At 40.6% G+C, this 15,300-nt stretch overlaps 1 protein-coding gene and 2 long non-coding RNA genes across 3 annotated transcripts in view; 2 read left to right on the forward strand and 1 right to left on the reverse strand.

The window, feature by feature from the left end:
• LOC133239915 (uncharacterized) overlaps nucleotides 1-15,300 on the forward strand; it is a 415,759-nt gene that overhangs the window by 159,190 nt on the left and 241,269 nt on the right. The window lies entirely within an intron of this gene.
• The window catches only part of LOC133239913 (uncharacterized), a 232,037-nt gene that overhangs the window by 25,155 nt on the left and 191,582 nt on the right, over nucleotides 1-15,300 (reverse strand). The window lies entirely within an intron of this gene.
• Nucleotides 1,802-2,875, forward strand: LOC133239901 (chromobox protein homolog 1-like). Its single transcript, XM_061404273.1, has one exon. It carries the CDS (start codon nucleotides 1,880-1,882, stop codon nucleotides 2,435-2,437), a length of 558 nt encoding a protein of 185 aa, XP_061260257.1. The 5' UTR covers nucleotides 1,802-1,879; the 3' UTR covers nucleotides 2,438-2,875.

Consider the following 15,300-nt stretch of genomic DNA (forward strand, 5'->3'; position numbering starts at 1 on the left):
GCCGATCCATTTAGTTTTCTGCTACTATTTTATAAGATTCAATCATCACTGTCCAGCACCTCTGAGAACCAGTGACTCTTTCTCAAGAGCAAAGACCATTCATCTTTGTCTTCCTACAGCCCTGCACACCTCCAGGCATATCATGGGTATTCAGTAGTCATTTAATCAACTAATCAATCAATCTTCTTATCCTCCAATGTCAAACTAACTGAGTTTCTGACATACAGAAGCGCTAAATTAATGTTTGTTGAATTAACATCCTACAAATACATCATTCATCTAAGTCCCTGAGATTGAACAGCAGCAAATCAAAAAGAACGTTGTCTTTGAAGACAAACAGGTCTGGAGTCTAGGAAGCCCAGCCCCACTCTTCAGTATCTATTTAAACATAAACAGGTTAAGTAATCTTTCTGGATTTTAGATCCTTCATCTGTTAGAAAAGGATATTTTTAAATGGATTATCAAAAAGGATCTACTGTATAGCCCAGGGAACTCTGCACAGTATTATGTAACAACCTAAATGGGAAAAGAATTTGAGAAAGAATAGATCTATGTATACATATAGTTATGTATGAATCAGTTGAATCACTTTGCCGTACACCTGAAACTAACAGAACATTGTTAATCAGTTATATTCCAATAAAAAGCTAAAAAAACTATAGCTAAAAAAGCTATAATCACAATTTTTAAGTATTGAAAATCTGTTATGAAATGAAAAAACTCCAATAATAAATTTTTTTTAATTTTATTTTTTAACTTTACAATATTGTACTGGTTTTGTCATATATCAACATGAATCCACCACAGGTATACACGTGTTCCCCATCCTAAAAGCCAAAAAAGAATCATCGTTTACTGCAATGATTTAAAAGGCAATGTGTAGAGCTCCTGCTAGAATTTCTTAACCAAGGTAAACTCTGAAACAGTGAGAATAGATACCACAATGCTGTTATTATTAAGTATCTTGTACATATTTATGCCTTGCATGCCCATAGACACAATTAGTAATAATTATTTTCATCGTTGTAAGCACCAGGAGTACTTATGAGCTGTTCCTCCAAGCAGAGCAAAACCAAAAACAAATATTAATACTTTAAACACTTATTCTCAAAGACTGAGCAGAACAAGACATGAGAGTCATCTCTTTAGCTGTGTGCCTCTGCTAGAAGCAAGCTGATGTGAAAAATGAACACTTCTCCCAGAGAACTATAAGTTGTAGATGAATTTTTTTTTCAGACAAAGAGTTATTCCATTGGCATTTTCAAATAACAATGGTATGAGATTATAATACAAAAGCAGGTGTTGTTGTTATAAGATAACATCTTTTACAATGTTTTCCTTTTGTATTTCTGTATATAAAGGGTTTTTATTAATGCAAGAGGCCATAAACCTGAGCATCATTCTTGATTCTCTTATTCCTCTCATACACTATATCCAATTCCTCAGGAAAAATCTGTTGATCCCACTTTTCAAAATCTGTTGATCCCACCAGAACTTGACTTTGCTACCACCTGCAGAGCTACAGCTTAGTTCAAGCAGCCATCATTTCTCACCCGGATACTGTACTAGCCTCCAGTAGGTTTCACTGCTTCTACAATTGACTCCTGCAGTCTATCCAGGTGCCACAGTCAGAAATATCACTTTAAAACTAGTTTGGGTCTTTTTTGTTCGTCTGAGGGGAGGGCCGTTGGCAGGGGTCTGCGGTACGCCGCTTCAGTGAGGGGGCTCGACAGTGGTCACCCGGCTTGTTGCTTTTCTGGTCTCCACTCCCCCGGCCGGCCGGACAAGACCCGCCAGTAGCGCGACACCAATTCCTCTTGGGCTTGTGGGCGCTGCTCTGAGCAGCGTCATCCTTTATACCAGAAAGCTGGCGGGCACTATGGGGAAAAAACAAAACAAGAAGAAAGTGGAGGAGGTGCTAGAAGAAGAGGAAGAAGAATATGTGGTGGAAATAGTTCTAGACCGTCGAGTGGTAAAGGGCAAAGTGGAGTATCTCCTAAAGTGGAAGGGGTTCTCAGATGAGGATAACACATGGGAACCAGAAGAGAACCTGGATTGCCCTGACCTCATTGCTGAGTTTCTGCAGTCACAGAAAACAGCACACGAGACAGATAAATCAGAGGGAGGCAAACGCAAAGCTGATTCTGATTCGGAAGATAAGGGGGAGGAGAGCAAACCAAAAAAGAAGAAAGAAGAGTCAGAAAAGCCACGAGGCTTTGCCCGGGGTTTGGAACCAGAGAGGATTATTGGAGCTACGGACTCCAGTGGAGAACTCATGTTCCTAATGAAATGGAAGAACTCTGATGAGGCTGATCTGGTCCCTGCCAAGGAAGCCAATGTCAAGTGTCCGCAGGTTGTCAAATCCTTCTATGAGGAAAGGCTGACGTGGCATTCTTACCCCTCAGAGGATGATGACAAAAAAGATGATAAGAATTAACTTTCTTGAATACCAGCCCCTGTCACATCTGACTGTGGGTTTCAAGTGGGGAAAGAAGGAGTTCTCCTTGTCTTGACACCATAAAGGTGGCTTGAGAAGATGTCCTTTGAAGAGCCAGTATAGTTTCTGTGCCCTACAGCAGCCCAAGGGCTTCAAAGCCATTCCATGCTGTACAGTTTGCACACCCATCCCGGTGGAGGGGAAGGAGGGTCAGTGTTTCAAGGCAACCCGTTCTGAACTTTGCTTTAAAAAAAAGCAAAGGGCCTTCTATGAAGGACAAAACATAGAATGGGATGTGGGAGAGCAAGAAGTACTGTAGATCTTCAAAGAGCATCTCCACAACCCACACAGCCTTCTTCCCGATAGTGTTAACTCTGCATTTTTACAGCGTAGCATGTGTGTAGTTTTTGGCTATTACTGGTGTATTATTTGGGGTGGGTGGGGTGGGGTGGGAAAGAAGGGAGATGGGTTAGGATCATTTTTGTTGAAATATGGGGAAACGGTGAAACAAAGGAAAGAACAACTAATGATGATTGGGTTCTGTGTTCAGAATATTGTATCCTTTCAAAAAATGTCATTGGCAACCTAAATGAGGACTGTGAGAGACTGTTTAAAAGCTGTGAATGCCTGAAACTTAGAAGCCAAGGTATTCCCTGCCTGAGCTTAATGCTGTTCCCAACAAAGGAATAAGAAGCTACCAAAGCTGCCATTTGGGGGATGGAAACTGGTTGAGGAGGATAAGTCTTATTGGAGTGTATACACAGGCAGATCATTCTGTCTTAGAGGTGCTACTCATGAAACTGACAAGAAGACCCTTTCTTTTCCTATTGTGAAGTTACAAATATCAGCTTCTCCATCCAAGCCACTGGTGAAGTATTTAGGGAAGGGCAGAGAGTGGTATAGGAGGTAAGTGAGTAGGGAAAGACAAGGGCCGGTGCTCATAGGGTGGAAAACTCTTGGAGCCTCTGTTTTTTGAACTTTGAAACCATTGGTGGCAGGGTTCAGTCACTGACAGCACAAGTTCAAGAGTTGAATGATTTCAAAAGCCCTGGTCTCAGGAGAAGAGAAATATTCATACTGGGGTAGTGGTTCACTTTAAAACAAAACAAATTTTTTAATCCTAAGAACTAACTAAAATCCAAAACGCTGTCTTGAGTCATGAGATCCATCAGTTGTTGACATCATCTTGATCTGCATCTAGAACTCCATTGTAATTTTTAGGCATGTGTTAGGTTTTTGTGAAAAGTTGTTTAAATGTAAACTTCATATCAACACTGTCAGTTTTTTGTCTTAATAAAACTATATAGATTTATAATCAAAAATAAATAAGTAAATAAAACTAGTTTGGGGAGTTCCCTGGTGGTCCAGTGGTTAAGAGTCTGAGCTTGCACTGCAGGGGGACGCAGGTTCTATCCCCGGTCTGGGAACTATGACCCTACATGCCTCAAGTGAAGGTTGCTCAGTCATGTATGCTTGTGACCCCATAGACTATACAGTCCATGGAATTCTCCAGGCCAGAATACTGGAGTGGGTGGTCTTTCCCTTCTCCAGGGGATCTTCCAGGGATCAAACCCAGGTCTCCTGCATTGCAGGTGGATTCTTTACCAGCTGAGCCACAAGGGAAGCCCAAGGGGGAGACAATTAAGTTTTATCACATCACTCCTCTGCTCAACACCCTCTCCATGGCTCCCCACTCAGCATAAAAGACAGCATTCTCTGGATGGCCTCCGAGGCTTCCACGGTCTGTCTCCCACACCTGTCCAACCTCCTCTCCTATAACTCCACCCTCATTCACTGCTGCAGCCACGATGACCTGCTTGCTTGCTCAGGAAGGCAAAAGACAAGTGTGTACACTATAATCTCAGCTCTACCAGCTCCTCCTGCCTAGAAAGTTCTTCTCTCAGATATGTTGTAATTTGCATTACCTAGGAGACAGGGATCAAGACCATCTCCATGGAAAAGAAACGCAAAAAAGCAAAATGGCTGTCTGGGGAGGCCTTACAAATAGCTGTGAAAAGAAGAGAAGCGAAAAGCAAAGCAGACAAAGAAAGATATAAGCATCTGAATGCAGAGTTCCAAAGAATAGCAAGAAGAGATAAGAAAGCCTTCCTCAGCAATCAATGCAAAGAAATAGAGGAAAACAACAGAATGGGAAAGACTAGAGATCTCTTCAAGAAAATTAGAGATACCAACGGAACATTTCATGCCAAGATGGGCTCTATAAAAGGACAGAAATGGTATGGACCTAACAGAAGCAGAAGATATTAAAAAGAAGTGGCAAGAATACACAGAAGAACTGTACAAAAAGATCTTCGTGACCCAGATAATCATGATGGTGTGATCACTCACCTAGAGCCAGACATCCTGGAATGTGAAGTCAAGTGGGCCTTAGAAAGCATCACTACAAACAAGGCGAGTGGAGGTGATAGAATTCCAGTGGAGCTATTTCAAATCCTGAAAGATGATGCTGTGAAAGTGCTGCACTCAATATGCCAGCAAATTTGGAAAACTCAGCAGTGGGCACAGGACTGGAAAAGGTCAGTTTTCATTCCAATCCCAAAGAAAGGCAATGCCAAAGAATGCTCAAACTACCGCACAATTGCACTCATCTCACACGCTAGTAAAGTAATGCTCAAAATTCTCTAAGCCAGGCTTCAACAGTAACATGAACCGTGAACTTCCAGATGCTCAAGCTGGATTCAGAAAAGGCAGAGAAACCAGAGATCAAATTGCCAACATCTGTTGGATCATCAAAAAGCAAGAGAGTTCCAGAAAAACTTCTGCTTCATTGACTATGCCAAAGACTTTGACTGTGTGGATCACCACAAACTGTGGAAAGTTCTACAAGCGATGGGAATACCAGACCATCTGACATGCCTCCTGAGAAATCTGTATGCAGGTCAAGAAGCTACAGTTAGAATGGGACATTGAACAACAGACTGGTTCAAAATTGGGAAAGAAGTATGTCAAGGCTGCATATTTTCACCCTGCTTATTTAACTTATATGCTGAGTATATCATGAGAAATTCTGGGCTAGCTGAAGCACAAGTTGGAATCAAGATTGCTGGGAGAAATATCAATAACCCCAAATATGCAGACGGCACCACGCTTATGGCAGAAAGCGAAGAAGAACTAAAGAGCCTCTTGATGAAAGTGAAAGAAAAGAATGAAAAGGTTGGCTTAAAACTCAACATTCAGAAAACTAAGATGATGGCATCCGGTCCCATCAATTCATGGCAAATAGATGGGGAAACAATGGAAACAGTAACAGACTTTATTTTGGGGGGCTCCAAAATCACTGCAGATTGTGACTGCAGCCATGAAATCAAAAGACACTTGCTTCTTGGAAGAAAAGTTATGACCAACCTAAACAGCATATTAAAAAGCAGAGACATTACTTTGCCAACAAAGGTCCATCTAGCCAAAGCTATGGTTTTTCCCGTAGTCATGTATGGATGTGAGAGTTGGACTATAAAGAAAGCTGAGCACTGAAAAATTGATGCTTTTGAACTGTGGTGTTGGAGAAGACTCTTGAGAGTGCTTTGGACAGCAAGGAGATCCAACCAGTCCATACTAAAGGAAATCAGTCCTGAATATTTATTGGAAGGACTGATGCTGAAGCTGAAACTCCAATACTTTGGCCATCTGATGCAAAGAACTGACTCATTTGAAAAGACCCTGTAGCTGGCAAAGATTGAAGGTGGGAGGAGAAGAGGACAACAGAGGATGAGATGGTTGGATGGTATCACCAAGTCAATGGACATGAGTTTGAGTAAACCCTGGGAGTTGGTGACGGACAGGGAGGCCAGTACTGCAGTCCATGGGTCGCAAAGAGTCAGACATGACTGAGCAACTGAACTGAAGTACCAAAAATTTGTAGACACGTACTAAATTCACAACAGTAGTTAATGAATATTTGGGGGAGAATTTTTTTGAGCAAATATTCTGTTGCTCCTTAATATTTCAGCCATTCATTTTAGCTTTCATCCATGAATCTTGTCTGCAGCAATTATTACTGTGGCATGCTAGTGGTGTTTTCTCCATTTCCCTCATTCTTTCTACATTTACTATTTGGAATTTTTCTGTAATAAAGACTTGTCACTTCTCTACCACTTAAATATTCATTCAATCCTTTATTTCTATATCAATATGAATTTATAAATATTGTATTGTTCAGATTGTAATTAAGTAGTATTTATTATTTATTTTTATTGCTTCAATTGTTCCAGCTCTGGATACTGGTAACTCTTAGAATTCAGTGCCCATGTTCCTTTGACATGCCCTGCTTCTCATTTTTCCCCTTCCTTTTACCACAAAATGTTCCAGGCTCATGAATTTTCCCTGCCCTAGCTCTAGAATCAGCCATTTCTCTAGGGGTCCCAGTTTCAGAGAGGGACAATTTTTAAATTCAATATTCAAGTGCTATAATGTGTAATTCCTAGATTATGTCTATGCTATAATTAATGCTATAATGAACTATGGTAGTGGTGCTTTAGTCGCTAAGTCGTGTCCAACTCTTGCAACCCCAAGAACTGTAGTCTGTCAGGCCCCTCTGTCCATGGGATTCTCCAGACAAGAATACTGCAGTGGGTTGCCATTTCCTTCTCCAGGGGACTTTCCCAACCCAGGAATTGAACCCAGGTTTCCTGCATTGCAGGCAGATTCTTTACCAACTGAGCTAGGAGGGAAGCTCATAATGAATTATAGATTTTCTATAATTAAAGTATGTATATTATAGTACTCAGAGTAATAGACTGTGTTAAAATAGAAACTGGATCCAACAATAATATTTCACCCTTTATTCTGTTCTAGCACTTACTACTTCATCACTATAGGCCCTACAGACAATAAAATTCCACGATTCTACAATGAAAAGACAAAAGGCAAAAGATGCTCCTATGAGGAACTTTTCCATGGGCCATAAAATTGTTTAACCTTGCCAAAAATTTATTTAACCCATAGTTGACCTCCATGTCATCCTTCCTAACCCTCCCCTAGTTTAGCCCTATTCCTTCCATTTTATTCACAATTTTGAATAAAATGTTTTTTATTTTGCTATACTAAATTAAAAGAATCTGTTCCCAGGTGGCTCAGTGGTAAAGAATCTGCCTGCCAAGCAGGAGATGCGGGTTTGATCCTTGGGTCAGGAAGATACCCTGGAGAAGGAAATGGCAAAGCCCTTTCCAATATTCTTGCTGGGAAATCCCATGGACACAGGAGCCTGGCGGTCTATAGTCCATGGGGTTGCAAAAGAGTTGGACACAATTGAGCAACTAAACAACTACAACAATACTAAATTACAATACCAATAAGGTAATAAAAATATAGAACAATGAATTTTGCTAGCTTATAAAATCAGTATCTTCTTGACATTAACCTAATATGATCTGTGTGTGTGTGTTAGTCAATGAGTTAGTCACTCAGTTCATGTCTGACTCTTTGCGACCCTATGGACTGTAGCCCGCCAGGCTCCTCTGTCCATGGGATTCTCCAGGCAGGAATACTGGAGTGGGTTACCATTTCCTCCTCCAGGGGATCTTCCTAACTCTGAGATTGAACCCCAGTCTCCCATATTATAGGCAAATTCTTTACTGTCTGAGCCACCAGGGAATCTACTGCTGGCTAAATCACTGTTCACTAAACAGTTTAAAACTAGAGCAGTAGAGCCTGACAGAAAGTGTTTCCTCCCCACAAGGGGACATTTGGCAGTATCCAAGACATTCTTCATTATGACAACTGAGAGGGATGCTACTGGCATCTATTGTATTGGGTACAATCCTGGAATGTTGCTTAGTATCTACCATGCACAAGAGCCCTCCACAACAAAAAAAATATCTGGCCCAAAGCACAACAGCGCCAAGTTTGAGAAATCCGCCCTAAAGGAACTTTCAGTTTTCAAATTGGTTAAATACCAGATATTTTCCTCCCAAACTTTTAAAGAAAACATTGGTAAATGCCAAGGACTATCTGTACCAAAACACTGCATCCAACAAAGGATTCTCTGGAAGAATCAGATGATAGACTATAACTGAGGCTGCAAAACATCATGAAAGCAAAGATGGAGTTAAAAGTTCAGGATGCACCTTAGCTCATTCCATTTTGAACAAGTTATTTATCCAACTCAGCCAAAGATCAAATGCATCAGAAAAATAAATGGTTACCTATGTGGATTATCCATGAGCTTGCACTTCAAATCAAAGCAATAATGGTTTCCCATTAATTGGACAGAATTCTAGTGTGACACAGAGAAGGCAATGGCACCCCACTCCAGTACTCTTGCCTGGAAAATCCCATGGATGGAGGAGCTTCGTAGGCTGCAGTCCATGGGGTCGCTAAGAGTCAGACAAGACTGAGCGACTTCACTTTCACTTCTCACTTTCATGCATTGGAGAAGGAAATGGCAACCCACTCCAGTGTTCTTGCCTGGAGAATCCCAAGGACAGGGGAGCCTGGTGGGCTGCCATCTATGGGGTCTCACAGAGTTGGACACAACTGAAGCGACTTAGCAGCAGCAGCAGCAGCTAGTGTGACACAGGTAAGAGAATCTGGGGCCAGGAGAAAAAAAGAAGTGTGGTCAAGGCTTCATCTCTTGCTGACTGTGAAACTCAGGGCAAATCATGTTATTTTCCTGGGTGTCTCCTTATCTCAAAACTTTCCTATCAAAGTTGATAATAAACATGATTACAAACACCCACCTCATCTATATCACAGGGTCATTGTGAGAATCAAATTTTTTAAATTGGGTTAAACATACAGTAATTAAATGAACTTTATCTGTTTCTTTCTACCTTTCTCTTTTTTTCTTTTTTAAATTATGAAAGTATGATAGCACATTTATAGGAAACTTGGAAAATACAAAATATACAGTTTCATTATATATTACAATTATTTTTTAAGTAAACAAATTAAGATTTTTAGTTGGAGTTTCAATATCAAACTCTCAAAAATTAATAGAATGGATGGAAAAGTAGAAGGATACAGTAGACCTGGAAAGCACTATAAATCAACTCAACATGGAGAATCAAATTTTTTTAGATGCACTTTTTCTTTACATATTTGGGTACTGATATCTGCTCATAATATCTTTCTTACACTGTGCATAAGACTTTGAAAAGAACAATGCCTTTGAAAAGCCAATGAAAAATAAATTCCTAGAGGGAGTAGGTTGAGCATTTTCACATAGAGACATTACAATCGACTCACTTCTTTTCCTCACCAAATATCCCATTAGAGTGTGAAAATACATTGAAAAACAGTATCACAGACAAACCACAAACTGGGAGAAAACATTTGCAAAACACATTTCTGAAAAAAGGACATATCTAAAATATACAGAGAACTCTTACAATACAACAATAAGAAAACAAGCAACCCAATTCTAAAGTGTGAAAAGATCTAAACATATCTCTCTAAAGAAACTATACAGATACCAAATGCTGTGCTGTGCAGTCGCTCAGTCATGTCCAACTCTTTGTGACCTCATGGACTACAGCCCACCAGTCTCCTCTGTCCGTGGGATTCTCCAGGCAAGAATACTGGAGTGGGCTATCATTCCCTTCTCCACGTGATCTTCCCAGCCCAGGGACTGAACCCAGGTCTCCTGCATTGCAGGTGGATTCTTTACCATCTGAGCCACCAGATGAGCTTCCTGTGGGGAAGCCCACAGATACCAAATAAGTATGTGAAAAAAAATTGTCAATATCACATATCATTAGAGAATTACAAATTGAAACAGTGAAAAATAGATTAAAAGAGCTACATACCTGTTAGAATGGGTAAGTATTTAAGCCTTAAAACACCAATTGCTGGAAAAAAACATGCAAACATGTACAAGCACTCTCGTTCATTGCCGGGGGAAATGCAAAATGGTAATTCCACTTTGGAAGAAAACTTCTCAGTTTCCTCCAAAGCTAAACATAGTCTCACCATATGATCCAGCAATCACACTTCTAGATATTTACCCAACTGGTTTGAAAACTTAAGTCCTCACAAAAATCTGCATGCAAATGTTTATTCAGTATATTCATAATTTCCAAAATTAGAAGCAAAGATGTCCTTCAATATGTGAATGAACAAAGTGTGGTATACTAACACAAGAAAATAGTATTCCATATAAAAAGAAATGAGCTATCAACATACCCAATGATACTGATGAACATTAAATGCATATTGCTAAGTAGAATAAACCAATATGAAAAAGCTACATACTGTGTGTGTGTGTTACTCAATCAGTAATGTCCAACTCTCTGCAACCCATGAACTCTAACCTGCCAGGCTCCGGGTTCCTCTGACCTTGGAATTCTCCAGGCAAGAACACTGGAGTGGATTACCATTTCCTTCTCCAGGGCATCTTCCCAACTCAGGAATCGAATGCAGGTCTCCCACATTGCAGGCAGACTCTTTACCATCTGAGCCACCAGGGAAGTCCCTGGAAGAAGCAAAACTACAGCTCTGCTTAGGGAAGTGAAAACAACAATGAAAAGATCAGTGGTTGCCATGAGTTTGGGAAGGTTGAATAGGCAAATCAGAGAGGACAGTTTTAGGTCAGGGAAACTTTCTGATATGGTAATGGTGGATACATGATGTTCTGCATTTGTAAAACCATAGAATTTTACCCAGTGGTTCAGCAGGTAAACAATCCGCCTCCAATGCAGGAGACCTAGGAGATGTGGGTTTGATCCTGGGTCAGGAAGATCCCCTGGAGAAGGAAATGGCAACCCACTCCAGTATTCTTGCCTGAAAAATCCCATGGACAGAGGAGCCTGGCAGGCTACAGTCTAAAAGGTCACAAAAAGTCAGACATGGCTTAGCAGAGCAGCAAAATAGAGCGTATAATTTCACAGAACAAAGAATAAACCTTAATGTATGCAAATATTTTTAAATCACTTAGGAGGCTAGGGGCCCACTAATGCTAAGCAATCCATGACAAAAGAATCTAAGTGTAACATAAAACAACCTCATGCAAAAGGAGGGTGAGGATCAGTTACTCCTTAAGTGTGTGCTGTACAAGATAACTTCTTTCCAAAGAGTACACTATGGAAAGAGAGAAAAGAAGACTAAGAACACCTGACGAATACCACCTTAGCCAGATGATCAAGGTCAACATCAACAGTGATGTCACACTGATAGTATGTACTCTTGATACAATATGGAAACTATAGCACTTTACCTCTAACATTGCTGCTGCTGCTGCTAAGTCACTTCAGTCGTGTCTGACTCTGTGCGACCCCATAGACAGCAGCTCACCAGGCTCCCCCGTCCCTGGGATTCTCCAGGCAAGAACACCGGAGTGGGTTGCCATTTCCTTCTCCAGCACATGAAAGTGAAAAGTGAAGGTGAAGTCGCTCAGTTGTGTCTGACTCTTCACGACCCCATGGACTGCAGCCTACCAGGCTCCTCCATGTGTGGGATTTTCCAGGCAAGAGTACTGGAGTGGGGTGCCATTGCCTTCTTCCCAAAATCCTTAATCTCAGTTTAATCATGAAAGAAATTCCAAGAGAGGGGCATCCTACAGTATACCTGATCAGTCTTCCTCAAACTTTCAAAGTCACGCGTAGCAAAGAAAGCCTAAGAAATAGCCAAGAGATGACTAAAGAGATTTGGCAACTTAGTGTCAAGTGTAACATAATGTGTACAATTAAGAGTAATATGGTGTCCTACATGAGATCCTGGAACAGAAAAATGACACTCAGTGGAAACTAAGTAAACATAAATAAAATATGGACTTAGTTAATGATAATGTATTAACTATAATAGAGGCACCACAATAATGTAATAGAATAATATATTAATGATAAGGGACATGGTGAGGAGTATACGTATGTAAACTTTGTACTCTAATTTCACAATATTCTTGTAAATATAAACTATGAAGTTGTTATAAAAATAATCAGTGCAAAACATCATTAGAGAGAGCAATAATGTATTAAACTGTAATTGAACTTGTTCACAAGCATTTGGTTTTACTAACCAAAGATGAGACCAGAAGACTAATTTTAAATTTTCTCAGTAGTCTACCCTGGGGCAGTGGGAGCCATCATTCATCATCAGCCATTTATAAAAGTTAATAGAAAGATGTCAGTGTTTAAGTACACACCAGAACACATATCAGAATGAGATTCGCAGACAGTAAAGATGGAATGAGCTGGAAAATCTTTCCTTTCATATAAAAAAGGAGCCTGATTTTTATTTCCTGTGCATGCATGCTAAGTCACTTCAGTCGTGTCCAACTTTTTGCAACGCTATGGACTGTAGCCCACCAGGCTCCTCTGTCCATGGGGATTCTCCAGGCGAGAATACTGGAGTGGGTTGCCATGCCCTCCTCCGGGGTATCTTTCCGATCCAGGGAATGAACCCACATCTCTTATGTTTCCTTCGTTGGCAGGCAGGCTCTTTACCACTGGCGCTACCTGTGAAGATCCTTTTTTTTCTCCTGCTTCCCTAAAAAGGGCACAGGATGAAGGATCTCCACTCAGACCATTGAGTAAAAGTCACAAGGAACACTGGTGCAAATAGAGATCACCCAGCACCTTTCCTCCCAGAACGCTGGAGCCCTGGCGAAGTGTGTGAACATCTGAACAGCCCTTTCCCATTCCAGCACCAGGTAATCTGGATATTCCAAAATACATGCTCAGAAACTTCTTTAGAACAGTAGATTGAAAGAATTTTTAAAATGTAAATTTTAAAACTTAGAGTGAAGCTGGCTAGGGCCACTTGCTAGAAAGTATAGTAGGCTTACCTACCATCCTTCCCTCTCTCTATTCCAAGTTATTCATATCGTCATCGGACTTACTGGAAAAAAAAAAAAGAAACTAGTTGTTCATTTAGAATAGAGACCAGTTTGGTTTTGCACCCAGGATCTGTAAGTTGATACATTTCCTCCCCTAAGTTCCCCCTCAGAACACACCTTCCTTCCTGACCCTCCAGAATTTCCCCGCCATCAAAGAACAAGTTCCTTGCTGCTAGAAAATCACTAGAGTTGCTGTTTTCAGCCTAATTTTGAATGCTCCGATGTACTGGAAACAAACTACTCCCATAAAAGAAGGAAAGGTCATAAAGGCACTGATTATACAGCAAGTCTTGGAAACACCTAGAATAGTGAACAAAAAAGCTCATTCTCTTACTCCTTTCACCCACAAACAGCCACGTTAATACAAAGGACGTATCATAAAAATATACAAAGATTCCGATTTAAAAAGTAAAAAGACAACATAATGGTAAAAGTATTTTAAGCCACATGTCTGATAAGGGGTTAATATCCAAAACATGTAAAGAACTCATACAACTAATATCAAAAATAAAATCACCCAACTATAAAATGTGCAATGGACCTGAATAGACATTTCTCCAAAACAGATTTAGAAAAGTGTGACAGGCAGATGAAAAGATCCTCATCACCGCTAGTCATTAGAGAAATGCAAATGTAAACCACAATGAGATATCACCTCACGTCCATTAAAACAGCCAACATCAAAGAGACAAATGATAACAAATGCCGGCATGGATGTGGAGAAAAGGAAATCTTTGTGCACTGCTGGTGGAACTGTACAGGCACTCTGGAAAATAACACAAAAGAAAGAAGAAAGTGAAGTTGCTCAGTTGTGTCCAACTCTTTGTGACCACGTGGGCTCCTCCATCCATGGGATTTTCCAGGCAAGAATACTGGAGTGGGTTGCCATTTACTTCTCCAGGGGATCTTCCTGACCCAGGGAACGAACCTGGGTCTCCCACATTGCAGGCAGACTCTTTACCGTCTGAGCCACAAGGGATCCCTCTGGAAAACAGCATGAGGTATCCTCAAAAATTAACAGTAGAACTACCATATGATCTAGAAGTTCCACTTCAGGGAATATATTGAAAGAAATCAAAAACATAACTCAAAAAAATATTTGTACCCCCATATTCATAGCAGCGAGGCTTCCCTAGTAGCTTAACTGGTAAAGAATCCACCTCCAATGCAGGAGGCCCCAGTTTGATTCCTGGGTCAGGAAGATTCCTCGGAGAAGGGATAGGCTACCCATACCAGTATTCATGGGCTTCCCTGGTGGCTCAGAAGGTCGAGAATCTGCCTGCAATGTGGGAAACCTGGGTTCAGTCCCTGGGTTGGGAAGATTCCCTGGAGGAGGGTGTGGGAACCCATTCCAGTATTCTTTCCTGGAGAATCCCCATGGACAGAGGAGCTTAGCCAACTATAGTCCATGGGGTCGCAGAGTTGGACACAACTGAAAGACTAAGCACAGCACACTTATAGCAGCATTATTTACAATAGCCGAGACTTGGAAACACCTTAAGGGCTAGTCAATGAATGTATAAAGAAGTTATGAGATATATATAATTCAGTCACAGAAAATGAGGAAATACCCCATTTACAACAATAACCTTGAAGGCTTTATGCTAAATGAAATAATGTGTGTGTGTGTGTGTGTGTGTGGCTGTCTCTTTATGACCCCATGGACCATAGACTGCCAGGTTCTGTCCATGGAATTCTCTAAGTAAGAACACTGGAGTGGATTGCCATTCCCTTCTCCAGGGGATCTTCCAGACCTAGGGATTGAACCCACATTTCCTGCATTGCAGGCAGATTCTTTACCATCTGAGCCACCAGGGATAATACAGAAAGACAAGTAACATACAATATCACTTAAATGTGGGATCTAAAAAAAAAAAAAAAAAAAAAAACCTCATAAATACAAAGATCAGATTTGTGATTATTAGAAGCAGGGTGGAAGAATCAAAGGAAATGTGTCAGAAAGTAAAAACTCAATTATAAGATAAACAAGCCCTAGGAATCTAATGCACTACACAATAACTATAGCAGCTATAAGAGTAAAGCTTTAAGATTCATGGGAAAGTTGTTATGAGAA

The sequence above is a fragment of the Bos javanicus genome, chromosome 27 (genome assembly GCF_032452875.1).
Source record: "Bos javanicus breed banteng chromosome 27, ARS-OSU_banteng_1.0, whole genome shotgun sequence".
In the NCBI taxonomy this organism is placed as follows: domain Eukaryota; kingdom Metazoa; phylum Chordata; class Mammalia; order Artiodactyla; family Bovidae; genus Bos; species Bos javanicus.

What these genes read in the sequence shown, in the direction of transcription:
- LOC133239901 (XM_061404273.1), top strand. Translation starts at nt 1,880, where the DNA reads ATGGGGAAAAAACAAAACAAGAAGAAAGTGGAGGAGGTGCTAGAAGAA.